The sequence below is a fragment of the Lissotriton vulgaris genome, chromosome 2_1, assembly GCF_964263255.1.
Source record: "Lissotriton vulgaris chromosome 2_1, aLisVul1.2, whole genome shotgun sequence".
Lineage (NCBI taxonomy): Eukaryota > Metazoa > Chordata > Amphibia > Caudata > Salamandridae > Lissotriton > Lissotriton vulgaris.
This window is the reverse complement of record NC_141687.1, coordinates 1,754,496,719-1,754,521,316: the sequence shown is the minus strand read 5'-3', so window position 1 is coordinate 1,754,521,316 and position 24,598 is coordinate 1,754,496,719. Positions and strand designations below refer to the sequence as shown.

Here is a 24,598-nt window from a genome sequence, read left to right as displayed (position 1 = left end):
CAGAACGCCTCAGCCAGATCCATGCTGGACTTCCCCAAACAAATTTTTGCTACATTTAGTAGGTTTAGTATTAAAATAATTAATTTAAAAAAGCACAGTCCTTATTGAGCTGGATGAAAACCAAGTACTGTCGAACTAGGACTTGATGTTACATCAACCCTACCGTTTTCACAAAATGTACATCTACCTTTCTACATATGAAACCCAAATCAAGCCAATTCCAATCAGATCAACGATCTTGATCCAACATTCAGGCTATAGGAATTGGCCAATGTTTGGTGCCACACAGAAACAAATATACATCATTAATATTTGCAAACAGCTGTCTGCCTAATGATAATTGGCTTTACCTAATCTCACTTTAATAATTCACTTTTTCAAATGCTTCAGACTTCACTACTGATCAATGATTCGGGTTTCCATTCAAATCCTTGGAGGTCTCCCACACCCCCATTTCAAAATACAGCCTCCCATTTTACTTTCCCTTCATAAACTGCCGACTTTAAAAAAAAAAAAAATTACTGAGGTTTTATTTTCTTTTGTGCAAGAATCTGGTTATAAAATGTCTTGTTTGGTACAGTAAAATAACTATGTAGCCGACTGGCATGTTACAACAATGGAAAAATAAATATTGAGTGCATGTATACACATGTTAAGCAGGCATCTATCAATAATCAGTGTCAAACATACGTGCTCCACAGAGAGTATGACATTGTGGGTTGAGTGGTGAGTTTTGCAATGGAGATTTGTGAGGAGGCAATGAAGTTTGGGTCGAAGGTTAAGCTTCTCAGGCACTCCTTACACACAAATTCAACATGAAGGGGAGAGTGGGGAAAAACCTCTTGCGCTAACAGGGGACACAGGGAAACTGGGAAAAACCATGAAATCTAAGAGGTAACAAAGGGGCGGGACACAAGTGATACTGGCAGGTGTTCAGCCTGGAGAAAGGAGGTGAACGTGGGCAGGTGTCACTGGGGGTACAGGTAAATCAGTATGGCGGGTACATGAACTCTCAGGTCTGTCTGTCCTTACAGAATGGAGGTGGAGGGGATGGTAGAGACTCGTTAAGATCACAGAGCATTAGCGGGAAGGGAGAAAGGATTATCAGGATTATCAGCAGTCAGTCTTTAAATTCTGTGAGCATAGTTTCCCAGGCTGCTGCTATTGGGCATTTCCAGAGCAGCAGGGCCTCTTCACAGTGGAGTGCAGTGCTCTCTGCTTCCTCCAATGGATGGGCGCCAAACTGCTGTCTTTCTTTGTATTCCATTCTATTTTACTAGCAGTCGTCAACAGTAAGTGGTGTCTGGGCACAATTGAAGGCTTTTATTGTTACCAATTGAAATAAGTTCATTTTATTAATCTTAAAAGGCTGAAAGTCTGAATGCAATCACTGGGGTTCCAACTTGTGACCACAAAGTTAAACACAATTTTCAATAGAGGATGCAGTGCTCCACTGTGCCATCAGACTGGTAAATGAACCTGCTCCCAACAGGTTTGCTGGAAATCTCCAAAGGAGGCTGAATCAATTAGGTCGTAGAGACTATTTGTACTACTGCTGGATATTTGTAGACTGGCAGTTAAACTGTTCAAGGATGATGCGCCTCTTCGCTGCACAAACTCATACCAGAAGACACAAAATCGAGGTACGATCTGAAAAAACAAATCATCCAGTGAGGATTGTTTGACAGAAAACCACTGTGTTTGACATGAAATGTAATTCCATAAAGCTATCAAGGTATTTTCTGATAGTCAATTGCCTCTGAATGACCAGTAGCACTGGGGCAGTGTTTATCAAATTTCATGCATGGATCACATGTGAGTAACTCTGCCCAGGTTCTTCTTAGTTTTCAGAATCAATGGCCTATTGACCTGTGTACATTACCAAGCCCTGACTAGAAACCAGAGGCAACAATGGTAAAAGATATTCAGACTTGTCCCACATTGCACTGAGTGAGCATAGCAAGTAACCCCAGATCCACTCAATTTATTTTTAATATATTTGGTAAAAAGCAATATGTTTTACAGACAGTGATGAGAAGAGTATGAACCCGCTCCCACCACCACTTAGCCATTACCTCACAGTCCATTACCATCACAGGACTGGTGATGCATTGGGCCAGCACCCTACTATATATTCCACTTCCTATTGGAAATCTTGTAACCGGGAGACAAATCTTGACAGTCTTGCTGAACCACTGCAAGCTCCTCCCAGCTGCAGTTTCTTCAAAAGTGGCTTGTGGTCTGTGTGTAACTTGAAACTCATTCTACACAAGTGCGAAAATATTCTGGAGCCCAAGCTGCTGCCAAAGCCTTCCTCTCTATGACTTAATTCTTGCTTTCCGCAGTGTTCAGTGTTCAGTGAAGGCCATTGGTCTTTTTACTTTCCCCCTCACTTAGGTAAATATCACTCATATCCCCTGGGCACGGACATCAAGAATCAAAACACTGTCTGATTTTGTAGCAAACGGGGATAATATTTTTTAATTCAAATTTCATTTTTGATTTGCTTAAAATTCTTCTCTTGCCTAGCTCTCCACTTGAAATCCTTCTATCTTCACTGTGAAGTTTTTAGCAAACTTTGAATAATATATAAGTCCTTTAAAAGATTGAAATTGATCCTTTCCTTGTGGGAAAGGAGCCAATCTGATTAACCTTATTAGGTCCTCTGTGGGTTTCTCCCCTTTACCTAAATGTGCATACCTGTGGTACTCAATCGACTCACACTCAGTCCTCCATACATCTAAATATCATCCTGGAAGAAAACAACATTCTTTTGATCTTAGAACAGTTTGTACATCATATGTTGGAAGACACTGGCAGCTACCAACCCAAAGAGAAGCTCTGGGAACTGATAATCTCCTTCCATCAATATAAATGCTGCTAAAGAATTGGTCTTGGGGTGCGCTTTAATTTGACGGCAAACTGATTTTCATTTAAGTATTGTCAAAACCATTGCATTATCCAAAATAAGGATGATTTCCTTTATTTGTATTTTTTGTATTTTGTATTTGAGTTTATATAGCGCATAAATCACTGATAGGTCTCATAGCGCTTGAAGAAATTAGAGAGAGATATGGTAGAAAGGTTGTCCCAAGTCTGAAAAAGCCATGTTTTCAGGTTCTTGCGGAATATTTCATGGTTTGTGTTGTGTTTATGTTTGTCAGTGTAAAATTGCCAATAACTATGTAGTTGTTCAAACTTCTTAGATCTATGCACATCCTCAGCAGCCACATGACTTCTTTGTGATGCCCAGTGGTCAAAGCCACTCAGAGGCTTTAACAGGCCCATTAATTTCCTCTTTCTCCATTTCCTTCAACATCTTCTTAACTTCATCAGTGGGAACTATGTCTAACATAAACACCACCTTTCAACTTTATCTTATGTGCCCACCCATTTATAATGTCTTCATTATTTATATCCACCACACTCTCCAATAAATTCCGCCTTTGTACCACCATCTCTTGATCCGTAGACTTGGGCTCCAAAATAACATGGTGATCACATTGATGTAGCCTTCTTAATATCTTAAGCCCACTCTGCGCTACATAGAGATTCACTTTTGTCTTGCGCCCCTTGAATTGAAAACTCACTCAGTTATAACAAATGTTATAACAAATGTACCCATATTTTCTCCGACATATGCCTTGCAATGTACGTCTCGAGGCTTAAGCCTTCCTTCTGACCAAGTTCTCTTGAGACAAAACATTGGTATTTTGGTAAACATGTACCCTGGGACCACCAGTAGATACATCTCTTCCTCATTCACCATGAATTAAATTTTAGATCTTTCTCAATTTTGTGACTATCTGTGCACAAAACGTGATTGCCTCCTTCTGCTTCTCCCACAACACATGCCAATATGGCTCCATTTATATCTTTGCATATCCTGGCTAAACAGCCTCTTCTACCACACGTATACAATTGTTATTGATCACGAAACAGCCGTTTCTTTATCTTAGGCCAGTATTGTTTCCTATTTTCCTCGCAATTGCACTAGTTTCATGATCTCCACCCTCTCTCCTATACACACTGGTGAGCAATTGAGCATCAGCTGTCGGATCACTGTGTCAACAGCAGAAGCAGCCAGTATGGCCGGGATGCCCGCCACCCCCTCCCAACACCAATTCCCAATGGGAGAAGACAGACACAGGTTTGAACTTTTGGAAGGCGGGGGGGAGTTATCCCCCCGGCCGTATTTATTAAAATATGAAACAAAATGTAAAACATTAAATAAAACGTTTCATGAATTATGTACAATTTTACTTTCATTACATTTTGATGAAGACATGTTCTTTGGCTAACCTTAACAGATCTCTAATACAAAGGTTTCCTAGCCGAGTCTAGCATCCTGAAAATGCATATATTCTAAATTAAAATTGTACATCCTAGCATTAAGGGCCAACGGCAAGGTCTTAACCGGTGTCAGATCCCTACTACCAAAATCCCGCCCTCATGGTGTGAGTGGCGCATGCGCAGAGGACTTTACCCTCATTGCCAACTGTAACTTCCCTTGTCGTGGGGGCCCCCTTTCACTCGATGCCATCTGCTGGTTATGTGACCACCGCTCAATTATGATTGCTAACACCCACTGCTATCTAACGTTTATTTGTGTTATGTTCAACTGATACCCAAAGGTTACAAATATTGAAAATTCCTCCTTCGGGCGACCTTTTGCCTTTTCTTTCTTTGCACAGTTTTGATATTCAATTAAAGGTTTTGGGTTTATGTTCCATGTTTCCTGGATTATAAATATTTGATATAACTGCAAATATGCAATAGCATCTTCATCTTGATTAAATAAGCTAAACATTGCACTTTCCATATACAGATGTCTAATGAGTCAATCATTAAATGTTTATTTTCAGTGCTCAGATGCTGAATTGAATTTCAATTCTTTTTTGCGCCTATTAGTATAGCGGCAGCCAACTCAAATCTTTAATTAATCTTTCTTGATCTTCTGCATGTGCACATTGTCTTCCAGTGGACCAAGGATAGGTCATTGTTAAGTTTGCTGACGAACAGTTTTTGGCAATCATTTTCTTATCAATTGCATTTTACAGAACTGATTTATAATAGGATGCATTGTGATTTTTAAATAACTCAAACTTCAATTGAGAAGATGTGGTTTTAATTTCTTGCTTGAGCATTGCGTTAGCCAAGAATGTGGGCCAAGCATTTTCTATATATTTTGCAATTGTATTGCCCCATTTTCTAAAAAAATGTCGTTGTGAATCACTGAGATGTCTGGATTTACTCATGTCACCAGGGTTGACAGTACAAAACGTCATAGGATAGTTGAAAAGACAGTTGCCTCCCACCATGTAGGCTCCACTCAAGAGGTGCTGTTTGTAGTAGGTTTATTGACAAAACACACCCACTGGCACACAAACTGAAATAACGCAGTCCCACATGTGTATTGCTTCTTAACTTCCTATTGTGGAATCCTCTGTGCCTGTCCTGGAGCAAATGGCTCAGCTCACCCTAGATCACAGTGAGCTGACACAGCACCTGTTTTCATGTAACCATCCAGAACTCTGGATGGGGCTAGATGTGATTACAACCTACAATGGTACCAGATCTAATGGTATAATATGTAGCAATAATTTGTGCAGTGGCACTGCACACTGGCCCAGCTGTGCTGCCAAGACCCCTTCTCCTTTCCTTCACTGCCACTCTGGTCTCATAGTGGTGCCAGTAGAGTAGCAGCTGGCAACAGAGCGGCTGCTATTACCATGCGCAAAGCACATGAGTGGTAACGCTACCTGTGCTATATGCATAGCAGTCAAAATGTAAAACAGTGAAGCAGAGCCGATGTCTTTTTTACCATTTCATTGTTTGCTTATGTGTGATTGTTCTCTGATACCAGATGAATTAGAATTGGCCTCCAGTCTGATTTGACTTAGCCTGCATGCTCGCATGGCCAGTACGGCCATAGTATGTTTGTGACCATCACTGAATTTTCTGTTTTAACATATGTGATAGCATCAATTATGTATCAAGTAGCACTAAATGTATTTACATTTTGTGTATATGAGTAGTTGTGGGGGTAGAAACTTATCTATTTCTCATGACTACTCTACCATTGATCTTTTGGTGGGATCTTATTGACATGTGATACATGATACTGAGAATATAGAGTCCAGTAACATAAACTCACATTCTCATTATGCACCCGACCAACAAAGTTAATACAAGAAAACAAGGACAAAAAAAATTACAAGCTTTCTAATATCACTGAATTATTCCTCAACAAAATCCATAAAATGACCCATTACTAACTTTAGTAAATTTGTAAAATGGATCTTTAAAATTTTGAGTTTTCACATCTTGAAGTGACAAGTTGCGATAAATATAACATTATACATGATGTCTATTTGGAATATAAGGGGGCCGATTGCGATTCGGTAAACCAAGCCATACGACTGAATCGAATCTGTAGCCCTTTCCTTACGACTCATACAATTCCGTCCGAATCGCGTAGTACGATTTGTTTGAAAAATATACGACCTAATCGTTGCGAACCGTACGAAAAGCAAGGGAAAATCCATACAACACGGACCCTCACAGTGAACCGTATGAATCGTAAACATGCTGTACGACCCGACAAGTACGATCTGGAGCGGGGAATGAGAACGCGTTTCATACGGAAAACGTTGCGTATGAGCGACTCGTATGGAGAGCCACACAATCACATGCGCACCGTACCCCAATAATTCATTGGGTGTGTATGCACTGTACACCTGCAATCATGGGGTGTGTAGGCACCGTACCCCAGCAGTCATGGGGTGTACTCTCGTACCTGGGGGGTCAGTTTCGTACGCGGTTCAAATCGAAATCTGCTTTTCTGGACGTTTTGAGCTCCCATAGAAAAAGAGTCATACGGAGTGTTGACGAGACGAATCGTACTTGCTGGGTCGGAAAATGCTGCTTCGATCCGTACGGACGTTGCGTACTGCGTGTTCCGAGTATGATTCGTATAGATTTTTAAGTTGCATGGTCTTTCATACGATTCGTACGGAGATCTGCTTTGGGTCCGAATCGTACTTCATCGTAAGTAATCCCTTTACAAATAGCCGTACGGAGCATATTTCCCGTACAAATCGTACCCGATTTGTAAGGGAAATATGCTTCGTACGGCTATTTGTAAAGGGATTTTACCGAATCGGAATCGGCCCCAAAATGTTTAGAAAGTATTTTTTAGCACTAAGTCTTTGTAGGTTACTGCAAAGCTTGGTTGTATTATTAGGCCTTACAGATAAACATTTGCTTCAAAGCTCTTGGTCTTTCGTGTCAGTGACCTTACCTTTGAATCAGAAAGGCAGAGGGAACAATAAAAAAGGAAGAGCACTCTTGTCTAGGAACTAAGACTTCATCCATTTTGGAAATACAGAATAAATTAACTATATATAATGGACAGTCCCAAACCACAGGTATGAAGATATTACACTGTTGTAAAATAAGATGTAGGCCAACTTGGAGAATTATTATGATTGGTACCTTTAGGACATGAACTTTACAATAATGAGGATATATATTTGCTAAATCTAAAATTTGGGCTGAAAATCTTTTTGGAATGAGCAAAAGGCCTGCTTTCCTCAGGGAAGAAGAACATTTGTCCCTGCTGGGCTGGACGGAATAGCCTACGAAAGCAGGATGAGCAAAGTAATTGAATACCAAAACATGGTAAGGGATGATTCAGATGTGCTTCCATGTACAGCTGAGTAGTCAAAATGTGTTTATTGCACAGTTACTTAAAACCATTGGCAATGTATCACACTTTAAGAACACGAGAATGATTAAATGACAGTTATAACTCTTTTCTTGGTGTAGCAAAACTTAAAAACAGTGTAAAAATTAGGTGATTAATTAATTTAAAAACAGTATCGCCAAGATATCACTTCTTATGTACATCTCAAGTGCGTTTTTGTGCAATTGTCTGATTCATTAGCTTTGTCCAGTCTGGAGCGAACTTCCTGCATGTATCTCCCAATTCTAGCCAGATAAGTTGTTAATGTGCAATCGAATATAGCTGTAACTGCCTCTATTGTAGTTCGAACACATTTGCGTAGCCATATGGGTTTTAATAGCTTTATCCGGGATTGTAAGAGCCCCATACAACCGCACATTAGATGTAGAAGAGATTCTGTTTTGAAGTTGCATATTCTGCATCGTTTTTTAGTTTCCAAGGTTTTCCAACTCGGGCTTAGCTCTTTTATAGGGAGAGGTACAAGCCTAGCCCACTGGCTGTTTTTTAGGGCCTTTCTTCCAATTGATTGATCAAGATAAGGCTGGAGTTTGTATTCCTTGTAGGTTGCTACCACCCCAGATTGGCCTCTTCCTTCTTCAAGATTTCTTAAGTCGATTTTTCTTGACAATCGATAGCAATGATTGTTTATTGCGTTTTTGATAATCAGATAGGTTATGCCTCCCTGGCTCCAGTTTTTAGTTGCCAAACCTAAAACTCCTTCTGCTTCCTGTAGATAAGCTTGCTATGGGCTGGTTGGGCCATCATAGATGGGTTTTAGCCTGCTCTTCAAACTCCCGTCCGGTGCATTAAGTACAGAGTAATAATATTTTGCATGCACGCCTAGGCATTCTTTGCTCTGCTGCACCAGGCCAAATTCTAGCCGAATATCGCTATTGTGTGTGTATTTTGGTAATTTGAAAATACGTTTTTACGCCCTACACTGTGCTTTTTCCATCATTGTGTTCATTTTGCCTGGGAAAGTCTGCTGGGTGTATCCCGCAACTGCCCTTATTTTTGCTTGTACTACCTTTCTAATTGGAATGGTGGTGGGGCTCTGCAATTTTTCCTGTAGTTTGCACAAAGCGTATATTGTTGCTTCAACCTTGGATTCCATTTTGTGTATGTACATATTAGCTTTTCCTGAGTCGCTCAACTAGCACCCAAGGTAGTTGTAGAACTTTGATACAGCTATGGTCTCCTTTCCCAGTTGCCATTTTAGGAATGTTTTTCTTTTACACTTACCGAAGATAAGAACTGTGTTTTTTTCTGGATTTATCTTTAATTCATGGCTCAAATTGTAGGCATTTAGGGCACTGAGGGCCTTTTGTAAACCTATTTTCGTATGATCCATCACAACAAGGTCATCAGCATATTGTAAGATTTGAATTTTGCTGACACCTATTTTCGGGACTGCTAGGTTTGCACTCTGTATCATCTTACCCAGGTCCGCAGTATATACATTAAAAAGTGTTGGGGCGAGTACACAACCCTGTTTTAAGCCCCTATTTGTGAAACACTTTTTTGTTGTGATGTTATTTGCCAGTTTGACTCTGCTCCAAGTGTTACTGTATAGTGAAATAATTGCATTAAGAAGGCCAGAAGGAATTTGACAATTGTGCAATTTGGACCAAAGCTTTTCACAAGGCACCCCATCAAACGCTGCTGAATATTCTATGAAGCAAGCATAGACTGGTTTATTTTCCCTACACTTGGCTTGCTGACCTAAATAGAATATTGCTGTGGTGTTGTCAATAGTCGAACAACTTTGCAGAATCCTGTTTGATAGAAGGGGAGAATTTCATAGTCTTCAACCCATCTGGTTAATTCTGTCAGCAAGGTGTTTGCGTAGGCTTTACCTTTAATATCCAGCAGGGCTATTAATCTGTAGTTTTTTGGTTCAGTGTTATTGCCCTTCTTAAATATGGGCTGTAGGATTGACCCGCGCCACGAGTCTGGCACTTTGCCCTGTAATCGGCATTCGATGAATAGGCCAGATAGGATTATCCCCCAGTAGTTAGGATCTTCCTTAAACATCGCAGCCGGGAGACCGTTGGGTCCTGGTTCCCCATCTTTCCTTACCTTTTTAATCACTTTTTTGACGGCTATCACGTCCTGGTCTTTAAGCATGGCTGTGTTTGTGGGATTTGTGGGTTCCGCATCTTTGTATATGTTCTTTGTATACACCATGGCGCTTGCAATTTTAGTGCTTTTTACCTTGTCTGCATATGTTGTGTCCACATGTCTCTCCCATGCATCGGAGTGGACGGTGTTACTCCGTGCTGCTCTATTGTTGTCTAACTCAGCTATGTAGTGCCAGAGTTGCCGTTGTTTGTGAGGTTTCGTTAATTTGTGGATTTTGATCCACTCTTCTTCAAGCATATTTTGCTTGATTGTCCAGAGCAGGTGTCTCTGTTCTTTGTGTAATTCTTTATACTTGTCCCGCGTATTTTTCGAGCCCGAAATTTTAAAAGCTCTTTTTGCCCTTCTTAAATTTCGAGTTATATCAGACAACTTTTCATTTGTGGCCGTGGATTGTGAAATGGTCATATCCTTAGGGTTGGGCTCAGCTTTCTTCAGGCATGTTTTCAGGTCATTTGTCCACTCTGACCAATTTTCCCTGTTTGGTACTACGCTTGAATTGTACACTAAGGGGCCAATTATGATGTCGGGCAGATTGCCACCGCCAGCTGGGCGGGGCAATCCGCCCGACACACGCATTTGTTCCCCCTGCCACATTAGTATGGCGGGGGGACCTCGGCCGACGTAAAGACCGTCTGCCGCTTTTCCGCCTCGGTCACCTTGCTACCGGGTCAGAAAAGGGATAATATGGTGGCGGTGTCTATCAGACACCGCCAGCCATATTATGATGGGCAATTGTGGATGCCTTTCCGTGAAGGCAATGCTGCCTCAGAAAGGCATGCGGAGAATCCCTACGGGGGCCCGTTGCGGGCCCCCAGGGACTCCAGAGGGGTGGGGGGTGCTCATAGGGGGAACCTATGGTACCCCCCAGCAGTTCCATGCACAGCATGGCAGGCACCGCGCGGTGCCTGCCATGCTGGGCATGGAAGTGCACATCATGCTTTCCAGCGATTGTGGCGGGCGGTGCTAAGTGCACCGCCCGCCACAATGGTAGGAATGAGGGATGCGCCCGCCACTGTGACGGGCACATCCTAATGCTGCCAACGGGACTCCCGCCCTTATGGCGGGCGGTCCCTACTACTGCAAGGATGGCGGGCAGGCAAAGTCCGCCCGCCATCCTAATGAGGCCCTATGTGTTCTTGTTTTTCTTTCCAATGTTTTAACGCCGTCACCTGATGGGTGTACCATTGTATTTTTCTCACCAGGCCATGTACTTCAGCTCCTGTAGATTGAGAGACCGTTGTAATTTTTTCTCGATCTTTGATAGTAACCTTGAGCTCTAACTGGAGTAATGCATGATCGCTTGTGTCGTCTGTCTTCATTTTGGGGACTAGCTGGTCACATAGAAAGATATAATCAATTGTGGAGCTGTTCCTAAATGTAGTTCTCATTTGAGTTTTTAGTTCTGACCTTTTGTGTAAGTGCTCAGCTGAAGTAAGTTCGTGATCTAATAAAAAGTTATTAAAAATTATTTCGGTGTTAGTTAGAAAGTTCCTTTCCGACTGGTTTGTTCCTAAGTAATGCAAGTTCAAGTCACCAGCAAGCAGTTTTGCCGGAGACCGATGTGTGCATAGAATTTCCTGCATTATTGTAATCATTTCTTGTGTAACCGTTAGTTTCCATTGGGATGATGTATTTAAATATACATTGATTATAAGCAAAGAGGCAAGGTTTTCCTTGCCGCTTTTTCCTTCTATTAAAAGCGCTTGTAACATATTAGAATTGGTGTTTATATTCTTGACAGTTAATTGTTTAGCGTGTTTAACATAAATCGAGATCCCACCTGATGGTATTACATGGCGGTTATGTTTGGTGGCCAGTTGATGGACACCCGCATACCCTTCCAAGTGTACGGGTTCGATGGCCCAGGTTTCTTGTAGACATAAGATGTCCCCCTCTAGCAATTTGTTTTTTGCTGTCACTTGTGTAGACCAGCCACAGTCCAGGAGACAAGTTTGAGACTTTGGAGTGTTTTTTGACCTCGTTTGCTAATGTTACCCTCTGTGGACAGGTTTATTCTGGACTTAGCTTTAAAGGCCACCGAAGCGTCGACCTTGTACTCTTTGGGGTCAGGTATATTGAGTGGCACTCTGAGTGTCACTGTAATTCCCGTTGTGATTCTCTCTCCATTGGGTTGTTTGGGGTGCCTATTATTGTATTGTTCTATGTGCAATTGCTTCCCCCTGGGTACTTACAATAATGCTTGAATTACTATAATTCTGGTCTAGTTGTATGTTCGAGGTGCCTTTCAATATACTGCGCTGGTGTGGCTTTGCTTTCTTTATATCATTGGCCGTATTTGATAATTCAAGTAAGATTTGCGGGTATTTTTCTTGCTCTGCATCTGCCTGTAAATACTAGAATTCCCCTTGTTATATTCCTGCAGGTTTGCCCTGCTGAAATTTAAAGAAGGGTGCATTCTATATTGTACTTGTTAGTAACTTGGTTTGATAAACATTGCACCACTTGAAATTGCGATGCACAGGAATCCCGTTTTAGTGGGCCAGTTGTATGCAGCCACCTGTCGTTTTCTGGTAACTCTTGCTAAAAGGATAACATTGTCTTCCAAAGACAAAGGGACTTATTTAAAACTCGGAGGATGGTTGTATGTCTGTTAGGGCGATGGAGTAAATCACTCCACTGCCCTGAGAGACATTCTATCCCCCAAATCTAAAGATGTCTCCCGGTCCATGGACATCTCTAAACATTAACATGAACCCCCATCATGGTAGTTTCTGTCAGTGTGGTTAAAGCTTGACGAACAGCTCTGTCAAACAGTCTGTCCGTCGAACCTTTACATAGTTTTTTATTTTTTCAAGAACAAACTCCCAAGTTTTTGAAAAAGGTAAAACTGATGACCCCCACACTGTGAGAGTTTTCTCTCATGGTGTGGGGGTAAGTTTAAAATTTTTTTTACTGTCCCTCACTACCAGGTTTTATCTGGCAATGGCACATAGCAAATAAAAGTAATCTCACCTCCCACTTTAAATTTCGTCGATGGTCGAATGGCTAACCTTCATAGGCCTGTACTCTGTTGGAGGAGAATGTCAACGATGGAGCCCGAGTGGAGTCCATGATTGGCATATTTAAAAGGTCTGCCCAGCCTTAAATCGGGCAGGGAGGCCATGAGTTTGGTGGAAAGGGTACTCATCACTTGTCAAACTCTGAATAATCCTCTTAATTTGTAATACTCACTCCCAATGAAATTGAATCAGCTAAACATATGGTCTTTGTTTCGTTTTATAATCGTTCTTCAAATATTTTGTGTCAGTTTACTAAATTACATTCCTTACTCTTGTAGCTGCATTCTTTCTTTTTTTGTTGCTCTTTCAGCTGCATTCTTTCTTTTTTTGTTGCTCTTTCTTCACCATAGTTGCTCGTCTAATTATTTTTTTAGCTCGGACCACACTCAACAGGGGTTAGTAGAAGGAGTTCTTATGTTTGCCTCTATGTGGTAAACTTCACTAGAGTGTTGTGCAACCCTGCCAAGTATCACGCATCAGGCAAGATGCTAACGCATTTCAGTGCAGGTGTCTGCATCACTACACTAAATGCATTAGTCACGCATAATTAGGGACCCACTCCACCCGCCCCCAGGCATGCTGTAACAAGGAGCTGCAACAGCGAGCTCACTGTGATATGGAAAGCGTGCATGTGTCGACTGTGTGAGGAACTTATGGTGAACTGGAGCACAGCGCAGCCTGGTAAACAATATTCAATAGTACACACAAGATGTCTTTTGCAGCAACATTTTTTTTATCAAGGCGTACATGCAGGGTAATTGGCCTCCTTAGGCTGTAAGGCAAAGGCCATTCGAGAGGCGATCGTCAGGTTAGATTTTCCTCCGACCGCCCTGTTGTGTTGTACGTGTGGGTGATGGCAGCCCTGGGGATTAATGCTCGGACCCTACGCTCGGGGCATCTGGGAATAACTAGGCCTAACACGTGGCCCTAGAAATAACAGAGGCGGACACTGGGAATAACTTCATGGCTCTCCGTCTACGTGCCTGACTGGCGTACGTGCGTGCGGGGCCCCTCTTTATTATAGGAAGTCACATGACTCAACGTTGCACGCTCGTGGCGTCACAGGCGTGCAAGAACAGGGAACACAACATTCCTCCTAAAACATGAAGAAAGAAGAACACACCAAATTCAACAGTTCACCTTGATAGGCTGCCGTTAGCAAAACTCTGCTCCATTATTACTCAGATTGCTAGACATGATAATTAACTTCACAAACAGACTATTGCTGCAACGTTTGAATTTCACATCAGAACAGTCTTACGTGAGGTAGTCCCGCAGGCGACAGGAGGGTGTCGGGTTTCTTCTCAACCCATACTGCGATTCTCCCCGCTTCAGTGTGTCCTCTTCAGCACCTGTGACGGGTAACTGCGAGCTGTTGGTTGCAACATCGGGATCACCCATATTCTCAACAGCATCTGTGTCTTCGTTCAGCCCGCTGCTCGAGTCCTCATGACCGTTGCTTCTCCGAGTGACTTCTTGTCTTGTCACTGTTTCAGTATTAGTAGGATTGAGGACAGCCTCATTCTCTGAAGTGAGGTTTGGAGGACAGGGTGATCGTATTTCAGGATGAAATCGTTTGAAATGTGACACATTCCTGGTTACAGTTTCACGCCCCCGGGCCGCGATGATGCGGTGCCTTTTACACTGATCACACGCCAAGGCTCTCGTTCATAATTCAGTCTAAATTTCCCGCTGGTTACTCTGTTTCTGATAAGCACTAAGTCTCCCCTACTGAACTTGATCGCCACAGCTCTTCTTCTCTTGCTGATCTGAGCGTACGTGGCCTGCCTTTTCCTCGCAATCCTGTCTTCGTCCGCCCCCTCGGGGGTCCACTGGGGGTGATGGGGGATGGAGTCAGTCACCGCCCGTCCCATGAGGACATGTGCTGGAGCTACCCCCGTGGTCGAGTGAGGTGTTTGCCTGTAGCTCCGAAGGAATGTGAAAATAGCCATCTCTATTGACTGGTTCTTGTCATGGGCAATGCAAATCACCTTGTTCAAAGTTCTCATGAATCGCTCGGCCTCTCCATTGGCTTGAGGCCAGCGATGGGTGATGCGGCGATGCTGAGTGCCGAGGGAAGCCAGATAAGTGGCCAGTTCTTGTCCTTGAAATGGGGGTCCATTGTCAGTTCGTAGCTCGCGCATTACCCCATGGGCAGCAACGATCTTCTCCAGCTTTGGTATGACATCTCCAGCACTCGTGCTGGTTATTATTTCCACCTCAGGGTATTTCGAGTGGTCATCAATTACCACTATGGTGTGTCTCCCATCCGGTAGGCTGCCAAAATCCATGCTGACTCTGTCCCATGGTTGTTGCGGCCGCGGTTCTACTATGACTGGAGCCTCACGCGGAGCGTCGCCTGTGACTTGGCAGGCCGTGCACGATCTTACCATTTTCTCCACCATGTCATCCATAAGAGGGAACCACACTTTTGTTCTCAGTCGGGCCTTGGTCTTGACCATTCCTTGGTGACCAATGTGTGCAAGTTGTACCACTTGTTCAGCTAGTGCAGAGGGTATAACCAGTCGGTGCCCTCGCAGCAGGCATCCGGTGCTATCTTCGTTCAGCTCCTCTTTTACGTGGTACAGACTTTCCATTATCTTTTGGGCTTCTGGTGTAAGTAACTTCCAACTTTCTTTGGCACGGTGCCAGTTCCCCTTTCGGAGAGCTTCTCGAGCCCTCTGTAGACAGACGTAATGCTCCGTGGCCTTCGCTATGTCCTTTACAGAGAGGGGTCGTGGACACGACCGCGCCTCACACACTTGACATAGGCCTCCGTTTCTTCAGCTTCTTCCATTTCTTCCGGAGTGGCGGGCGGGGGATGACGTGAAAGGTAGTCTGCTGGGTTCTTCGCCCTTGGCTGGTATTCAATGTTGCAGTTATACTCCTGTAGTTGTAGCATCCATTTTTCAATGCGGGGTGGTGGCTTAGTTGAGGTCCCCGAGAATAGTGCTACCAGGGGTTTGTGATTGGTCACAACCGTGAAGGGTTTGCCATACACATAGAGGTGAAAGTGCCGGCATCCCCAGTGGATGGCGATGGCTTCCTTCTCGATTTGAGAGTATCGCTGCTCAGTGTCTGTGAGTGAGCGGCTTGCAAAGGCGACAGGCACCCAGTCCAGTTCGTCCCTTTGTTTCTGCATCAGGACGGCCCCTAGCCCTGCTGGGCCAGCATCTACGGCTATCAGAGTGAGGTTTCTGGGGTCAAAAAATGCCAAGGTCGTGTTGTCTGAGAGCGATGTCTTGATGTCCTCGAATGCCTTCTCTTGTTCCGGTCCCCAGATCCATGGCGTGGAGTCTTTCGTGAGCTCCCTCAGGGGAAGTGTGAGGTTGGCCAGGTCTCTTATGAACCTCCCACAGTAATTGACCATACCGAGGAAGCTCCGGACTTCTGTGATTGTGGCAGGGGGTTTTGCGTCTTTGAAATCTTTGACCTTTTCCGGATCTGGGTTGACCCCTTCTGCAGAGAAGACGTATCCGAAAAATCCTATCCTTCTTTTTAGAAACTCACATTTCTCTGTGTGAAGAGTAAGTCCAGCTTCTCTTAGCCTGCGGAATACCTGTGCTAGACGTTGGTTGTGCTCCGGGATGGTACGGGCATGTATCATGATGTCATCGCTGACATTTATCACGCCCGGTATGTCTGTTATCAACTCTTGTATTACGTTCTGGAACACCTCCGCTGCACTGGAGACCCCAAAGCTGAGTCGGGTATACCTCCTGATGCCTATGTGAGTCGAGAAAGTCGTGATGTTTCGCGACTCCTTGTCCAGTACCAACTGGTGGTATCCCGACCGTAGATCCAGCTTCGAGAACCAACAGGCGCCAGCCATCTCTCCAATTAAGTCGTCGATGGTAGGGGTGATGTGACGTTCCCGTTTTATGGCTGCATTAGGGAGGCGCATGTCCACGCATATTCTGACCGCCCCTGGCTGTTTCGGCTTTCTGGTGACCACAATGGGCGACACCCAGGGGGTGGGGCCCGAGACCTTTTCAATGATGCCAGCCGCCTCCAGCTTCCGAAGTTCCTCTTCTACTAGGGGTCTAAGGTGGAACGCGATGCATCGGTGTCTCAGGGCTACCGGTTGTACCGTTGGGTCAATGTGCAGGTGTATTTCTCGGCCTTTAAATCGTCCAATCCCTTCGAATATGTCGGAGAACTCCGTTATTAGCTGCTGCACAGATTCCTCGTGGACGCCAAAAGCAAAAGTCACAACACCTAGGTCTTCTGCAGCCCTGCAGCTTAGCAGCATGCCCTGTCCATCTTCAGACACGAATATGTTAGCGTTAATCACTTTGTCTCCATGGTGAATAGCAGCTCGGAATTTACCTCGGATTTTGAGAGGGGTGTCCTGCCCATATGCGAACACTGTGATGAGCGTGGAACTCAGGGCAGGGGGCCTTGCCATTGTTCTGTAGAGTGCCGCACTCATGAGGTTGATGGAGGCTCCCGTGTCAACTACAGCCATGATATCTTGTTCAGCCACTCTGATCGGACATTGTGGGAGTTTTCTGGTGCGTCGAGTGGCGGTGCCGATCATGTGCACCTTGTGCACCGTCCTTTCTTCTTCTTCGTCATCGTCCATGTCACTGTGGCTCAATTGTGTATGTATGTATGTATTTGAGCTTATATAGCGCACAGCTACCCACAAAGGGTTTCCCGGCGCTTGCTTAGGGAACCCGTCCTGGTATTCCCCTGTGAGATAACCCCAGCAGGGTATCCACAAGGTGAAAGCCAGGCATCCCGCCGCGAGGGGCCATTGTGGAGATTAAGCAAGCTATTGCCCAGAGTCGCAGAGTGTGAACCCGCGAGTTGAGAAGGCACCGGAGCGAGAATTATCGAGTCCGTGGAATTTGTGAGCCCAAGACCCGCCGAGGCGGGGAATTGAACCCTGTTCCAGGGCTGATCTCAGCTTCCGGGTCTGCCGCCTCCAACCCCTGAGCCACACTTCTCAATTCACCTTCCGGCACTGCGTTTACTACCTGGCGGGGTCTGCGGAACTTCTTCGAGCGGCACACCTTTTCAAAGTGGTTGAGCTTGCCGCATCCTGAGCAACGCTTCCCTCTAGCCGGACACTCTGGTGCTGGGTGATTCGGGCCTCCACAGTATCCACACGGGTGTCCCGATGCTGCCGCCGGTGGCCGAGCCGTTTTCTTGTGCCATTTGGACGGTGAGTGGACTTGGAGTTTGTTGACTGGTTCCACTTTTACTGTTGCCTGTAATGCCGCTTCCATGTGTGCCGCCCTAGCTTTGGACAGTTCTTTTGTGCGACCGAGGGTCAGGATGTCCGCTAATGGTTTGCCTGACTCTTCCAATATGCGTTCCCTCAGCTTTGCCAATGCGCAGCCTTGGATTATTTGTTTCCGGATTTCCTCCGTGACATCCGCGAAACCACAGGATAGCGCTAGTTTCTTGAGCCTTGTGTGGTACGTGTCCAGATATTCTTCCGGCAACTGTCGCGCTTGTCTGAATATGAACCTGTTCATAGTCTTGGTTGGCCATGGGTTCAAAATGGGCATTCAGGGCGTTGATCAACGTGTGATGTGTTTTGGGAGTCGCTTCAGTGAGTGTCCTGGCGATAGAGTGTATGTCTTTGCCTCCCAAGTGGAGCACCATGGCTCTCTTTTGTTCTTTATGTACCTTCGTGGCTTCGAAGAACACGAGAAGCCTGTCCACCCACTCCTTCCATTTGGGAGCTAAGGATGATGGCGACCCCTCCACCACAAAGGGTTCAATGGGCGGAATTGTGGCCATTGTGCAGCAGGCGTCGAGTCGAGCTCCCGATCGGTGGGGAGGCTGACAATGACAGGGTCCGTTGGGGCCTGGCGTAGGCCGCCGCTACCAGTGTGGCTGCTGGGCCTGTACCCTCGGTGAAGACGCTCCAGAGATGTTCGAGGCGACGGCACACCCACCGGAAGCATGGCGAGGCGCGTGCGACCAGCGCACCCACCACGTGCGAGCGAGGCCTGCAGCGGGAGTGGCCGACACCGCTTCCACGAGATGCGTGGGGAATGGCAGGGCGCTGCTTCTTCGGCCGTGCGACCCAGGCTGTAGCGCGCTTCACGCACGGGCAAGGAAAAGGCCAGGTGCAGCGCTGGATAGGGAAACACCAGTCGGAGTCCACACGGCCCCTTGTCGCCGGCAGGCGATCGCAGCGGTGTACTCTTCGTGATCGCCGTGCAGCGCGGCACCGGCAGCTAACGCGGGATGGGAGCGAACGTCTCACCTGAATGCTCACAGGGACCAGAGCGATCGTCGTGTGGCTTTGCAGCGAGTGCGTGTGCGGGCGTGAGGCACGAGCACCGCGAGCCAGGGGACAGGCTCGCGGCCGCCGCACGGGATAGCAGGCACACTCGGCGAGGGCTCGGCACACACCCTCGTCGCCAGTTGTTGGGTTGTACGTGTGGGTGATGGCAGCCCTGGGGATTAATGCTCGGACCCTACACTCGGGGGCATCTGGGAATAACTAGGCCTAACACGTGGCCCTAGAAATAACAGAGGCGGACACTGGGAATAACTTCATGGCTCTCCGTCTATGCGCCTGACTGGCGTACGTGCGTGCGGGGCCCCTCTTTAGTATAGGAAGTCACATGACTCAACGTTGCACGCTCGTGGCGTCACAGGCATGCCAGAACAGGGAACACAACACGCCCCTGCTGCCTGTCTCAGCAGCTTTAGTGAGTTATATGATCCCCAGACGCACCAATTCAATGGCCGAGGGAGGTAGCGAGTCGCGCTGAATGCAACAGTTGAAGTTACAGTCAGTGGATTGTATCTGACCTGATCACGTGACATCTTGTGGAAGGCCCCCAAACACTTCGATCATTCACGCCTGTAAAAGACCAAAGAGGTGTGCCATCACGGTCACGGAACAGAGCCCCCCCTTGAAAGTGGCGCAATGAGGATTGTGCCGACCGCTGTTCAGTACACCAGGCTCACAGGATGTGTGATCCATAGGAGGATGTACTGCTGCTGGGGAGGACAACACAGAATGGCAGAAGAGAGAACCCTTTAACTTTGCTGTGTCTCTCCGTGCGTGCCGAAGGATTATTAAAATTTTACAGTAAGCTCTTTTATTCAGGGGAATCGGTACTGTGGAGGTCTCTCGTGCTGGCACAGATGGAAGTCGGGTGAACAGCACGCAAAAATGAAGTGCCACTACCGGCCAGTCAGGTAGAATAAAACACTTCTAAGCGAAAACAGGTGCTGCTTCACAGGTTCCACCGATGTCTGTTCAGGCACACTCTTTAACTGCCGCCAGGCCTGCTGTTGGGACTGGTGCCCCCTTGCCCATCCAACCAAAGAGTTCAGGCCCAAGACGAAACCAAGTATGGAGCATTATACACTCCCCAGTGCCATTGTGGCCCCAGGGGAAGTAAAGGTCGCAGACCAGTCTTCCCCTGGGGAATTCGCACGAGACTGGAAGGACAAGGTGGAGGGTGGAATTAGGAGGGCAAGGGGGTGGGGTTTAGGAGAGGTATAAGGAGTTGGAAGAGGAGAAAACAGCCTCTTCTCAACTCCTGAGCACCACCAGGGGTTATAAAAACTTTGTAGTCGGTAGGTGGGTGGTTGGGGTAGGGGCCGATTTGTCGATCTGCGGGGTGTTTTTTGTTTCATAATGGCTGCTGTTATTAGTTGGTGGGGCTGTAAAGTTTGCTGAGGCCCCGGCACCAGGCTAGGGCCTGCAGTCTGCGGTTTATTGATTCCGTTCATGCATTTTGCGCAAGTTTATATAACACGGTTGTTCCCGAAGGTGTCAGAGCGCTTCGCGATAGGAGCGGTGATGAGACATGGGGGGAAAATTACTTAAGAAGAGCATCACAGTGCGGGCCGGTGGGAGGGGCTGCGGCCGTTGGGCTCTCTGGGCGGGTGTTGGGCCGGCCGAGGTCAACCCCGACGTGTTTGTTGCCTGCGGTCCGGCGCCTCTTGTACTTGTGGACGGGGCACCCAGTTTTGGCGTCCTGTAGCAGGGTGCGCGGGCGGCAGGTCTGGTGGGGGCCTTTTTCGGCTACGCGTTACACCCGGCCGTTGTCTTTGCCTGGGGGAAGTGGGGTGGCCATGTGTCGCGCGGGCCGGTGTGGAGCGGGAGGCGTACCTGTGGCAGGTGGGATGACTCGTCTGGAAGGGGCTGGGAGGGGGGGCGCGGCACCGCCTGGTACTGGGGGTGAACTGGCTGCCTCGGGGTGCGGTGGGGGTTGCGGGGTCGGGGAGCTCAGCCACTTAACACATGGGCTAGGTCTGGGGGGGTCGGGCACTGGTACTACTAGTTTGTGGACTGTTGGGGGTGCGTTACTGCAGACTCGTTTCCCTGGGTGGTGGTGGTGGGGGGAGGGGGGCTTGTCCGGGTGGCGGAGCGGGAGGGCCACTGGGGGGGCTGTACTGGAGACTTTCTTCTGAAGGCTATATTTCCATTGGCAGGTGAGCAGTAGTAGTGACTATTTGTGCTAGTTCAAGGGCATGCCTGTTATAACTTACTTAATGCCCTCATGGGAGTGCCGCAATAGTATAGATCACAAGCCTTGCTTTGGGGGTTGCTGTGTGGGGGGGCCGGGGATGTGGTCGGGCACGCAGGTGGTGTTTCGGGGGGCACCGGCAGTAGGGGCGAGGGACCGCCTTTACGGCGCGAGGTCCGGTGGTGCTCGGGCTCACCTGGTTGGAGCGACCTTGTGGGGGGACACCAGGACCAGTATTGTGCCAGTGGTAAAGGGATGCCAGCGGGGCGCACAACGGCCTCGGGACACTGGCCAGAAGCTGCAGGGGGGTCCGCTGCGGCCTGCCCCTCCATCGCGGGATCGCGCTTCAAACACATTTCAGCATATGGAAATTTTCCGGAAGTTATGACCAGTGTGTGACAGTGGTTTGGAGGTCTGCGGATGAGTAGGGAGTTGGTTTGCATGGATGTGAAGTGAGACGGTAGGAGTAGTGAGTGGGTTTGTGAAATGAAAGTTTCAGTGCAGCGGTTGAGTGGGGTCACCAAGGAGGGTGGGGGGAATTTCTAGGTAACTGGACTGTTTTGTTGTTGCTCCACGGATGCAGTTAAGTGCAGACGGGATGGCGGCGATAGGGAACATCAGCGCCGGAGGAGAAGGTCCTGGACGGACACTTATGTACAGGTATATGGATGGGGCCGGGGGAGCTGCGCGGATTGAGGGATTACAGCTGGTTGGCCGGGGGGGCTGTGATAACTGAAGGGGATGCAGGTGCTGCTGCGACAGGCTGCTGGAGGACTGTTTAAAAAATAAATAAATAAAACTACAAAAGTGTCTGTTAGGTATGGGACCAGTCAAGGGACTGAAAGGGCACACCGGTGCTAGAATGGAATGTTCGGCGAGGGTGTTTTATCACTTCAGCATTGTGGATTTCTATTCCAATGGTCACTGGGCGTTATCGGTGTGCAGGGGATCGATGGGGTTAGGAAGTACTTGGTTATTTGGAGGCCATTGGTCCATGGCACTCAATGCTGTACGTGGTAAAGACGGAACTCTGGTGCAAATGCAGGTTTTGTTCTGGTGGGGAGGGGTTTGTGCGGATCCAGGGACGCAGGAGTGGTTTTGTGCGCAAATACATGTGCTGAAGGCTGGGTTCTGGTTGTACGTCTTGAGGTTGCGCTGTAGTGTGGTAGGTTTTTGACGGAGAAGCTGCCCCCTCCCCTTCCTTGTTATTTAGTTAGTTACTTACGGTTTATAAAGCGGTGGCTCGAGCCGCGGGTCTCAGTGTTCTACGTACCCGAGGTAACGAACAAGGGTGGCTGGGGATGTGAAGGGTGTTGGGGCCTGGGGGGCAGGCGTCTTTACAGCATGTCGGGTCTGAGAGTGCTACACATGGGACGGGGGGTTTTAGGCAGAGTGTCTAGCGGGGAACCTTTCATGGGCACGCAGACTGCGAGGATGAATGGGCAGCAAAAGGAGCGTACGCGGCGGGGTATGCATACGGATGGTTTTGTGATGTGTGGTGCTGGGAGCCTACGTGCGGGGCAGTGGCGGAAAGACTCTGGCGCTGTGCTATTCTCGAGGGTTAAAGGGGACTTGGGATCTCCGTTAGTTTCCCCCAGAAGGCGGGTTGCTGGAGTCAACTGAGTGCAGCGGTTGCATGGGCGGTGAGTATGGTGACAAGCACGGCAGCGCCAGGTGTGGTTTGAGGCACATAACGGGGCACATGATTCTCGAGCAGGGCAACATTGGTGTTTTGAGGCACGTGGTGAGGATGGGTTGTCTGGGTACCTTGCATTTGGGGTGGTTTTTAGTGGTTGCGGTTCAGGGCAGTCTTCTAGGGTGCCGATATTGGCTTGCGAGTGACGGCCTAGGGTTGGGGGTTTTGTCTTTTCCAACGGTGGAAGGTGGGATCGCTGTTCTGCTGGTCGCTCAGGGGTTCCTATGGAGGCTGGGCTGTTTGAGTGGGGGCTGCCAGTGGTGACACCAGTTCTTACGTTATGGAGGCAGTAGCAGTGGTGGCAGACAAAGGACCTGGGGGGGGCTGCAGTTTCGGCATACGGGGTACGACAATGTGTTAAGGGACGACGTGGTGACTGGACACTTGCCGAACAGGGGTTAGGGGAAGAAGGATGCACTTCATGTAGGACTAATTATTCTTTTCTACTACAGGAGTTGGGAGTGGAGCAAGACCCCAGGGGGAATGGCCCTTATTCTGGGCATGGATCAACGGAGGAGGCTACCCAGACAGCTACAGGAGGGGTGTGAAATGTTGAGGGTATTTGGGGGACGTTTGGGGGGTGTTTTGTGGCCAGTACGGATGACATTGTGTTGAGTGATGTAAGGATTTGCCCCGAGCTGGGAAGACAGGTGGGAGATAGAAGTACAATGGGATATCTCTGGTATGGCTTCGCACTATGAATCATGGGGGGGGGCATGGTGCGATGTAGTGGACAATGGGGGCGTTTTGGTTCTTGTTCTGACCTGGGGCCTTGCAGCAGAGTGGGTCGAGGGGGGGGATATTGACCTGACTTACAGTGAATGGGCCCGATGGGGGCGAGCGGGTGGTCATGGGCTGGGATTGGCCCTGACTGATGACTTATTGACAGGATGCAAGATTTAGGTGGTGGACTGTCGTCCACTGGGATGGGGGATCACCTTTCACGGACGAGTTCGCCTACTAAATGTCGCTTGTCCACACAGGACACAGGTACAGGTGAGGAGAGGGGGATTGCACCGTGATGGGGGGGCACCTGCATGGTTGAGCATCAGCCTGTCCACGGGAAATGTTATATGTTCCTCTGGGTGCGGGTACTGGTGGTGGATGGTCGTTCACCACGAGGGGGAACACTTGTCACAAGCAGAGTTTGGCCTAAATAACTTAGCGGTTTCCACTTGATGCAGGTAAAGGGGTGGATGGTCGTCCACTGCGAGGGGGGGTACTTGTCACAAGCAAAGTTTTCAATCCCATTAAAGCTTACCGGTCTACAATGGAGGCGTGCAAAAGGGTGGACGGTCGTTCACCACGAAGAGGGCACGTACACAAACAAGGTTTGGGCCCAAGGATCCTATCTGTCTACATTGGATGTGCAAAGGGGTGGATGGTCGTCCACAGAGGAGGGGGCACTTGGCACAATCAAAGCTTTGCTCAAAAATCTTCTCTGTTATACTGTGCAAGCAAATGGGTGGATGGGCATGCACCGCGTGGGGTACACTTGTAGCACACAAAGTTTCGGTCCTATCAAATCTTGTCTGTTTGC

General features: G+C 47.5%; 1 protein-coding gene across 10 annotated transcripts in view; it reads right to left on the bottom strand.

The window, feature by feature from the left end:
• Positions 1 to 513: 513 nt before the first annotated feature.
• LOC147733236 (interferon regulatory factor 3-like) overlaps positions 514 to 24,598 on the bottom strand; it is a 282,847-nt gene continuing 258,762 nt past the window's right edge. For 5 of the 10 annotated variants that reach the window (XM_086957790.1, XM_086957794.1, XM_086957793.1 and 2 more), the window contains one exon: positions 514 to 1,650. In XM_086957790.1, coding sequence (XP_086813916.1) covers positions 1,462 to 1,650 — 189 coding nt within the window. In that variant the 3' untranslated portion in view covers positions 514 to 1,461. The remainder of the gene's footprint in view (positions 1,651 to 24,598) is intronic. The other 5 variants (XM_086957787.1, XM_086957797.1, XM_086957791.1 and 2 more) reach the window with 1 other exon arrangement.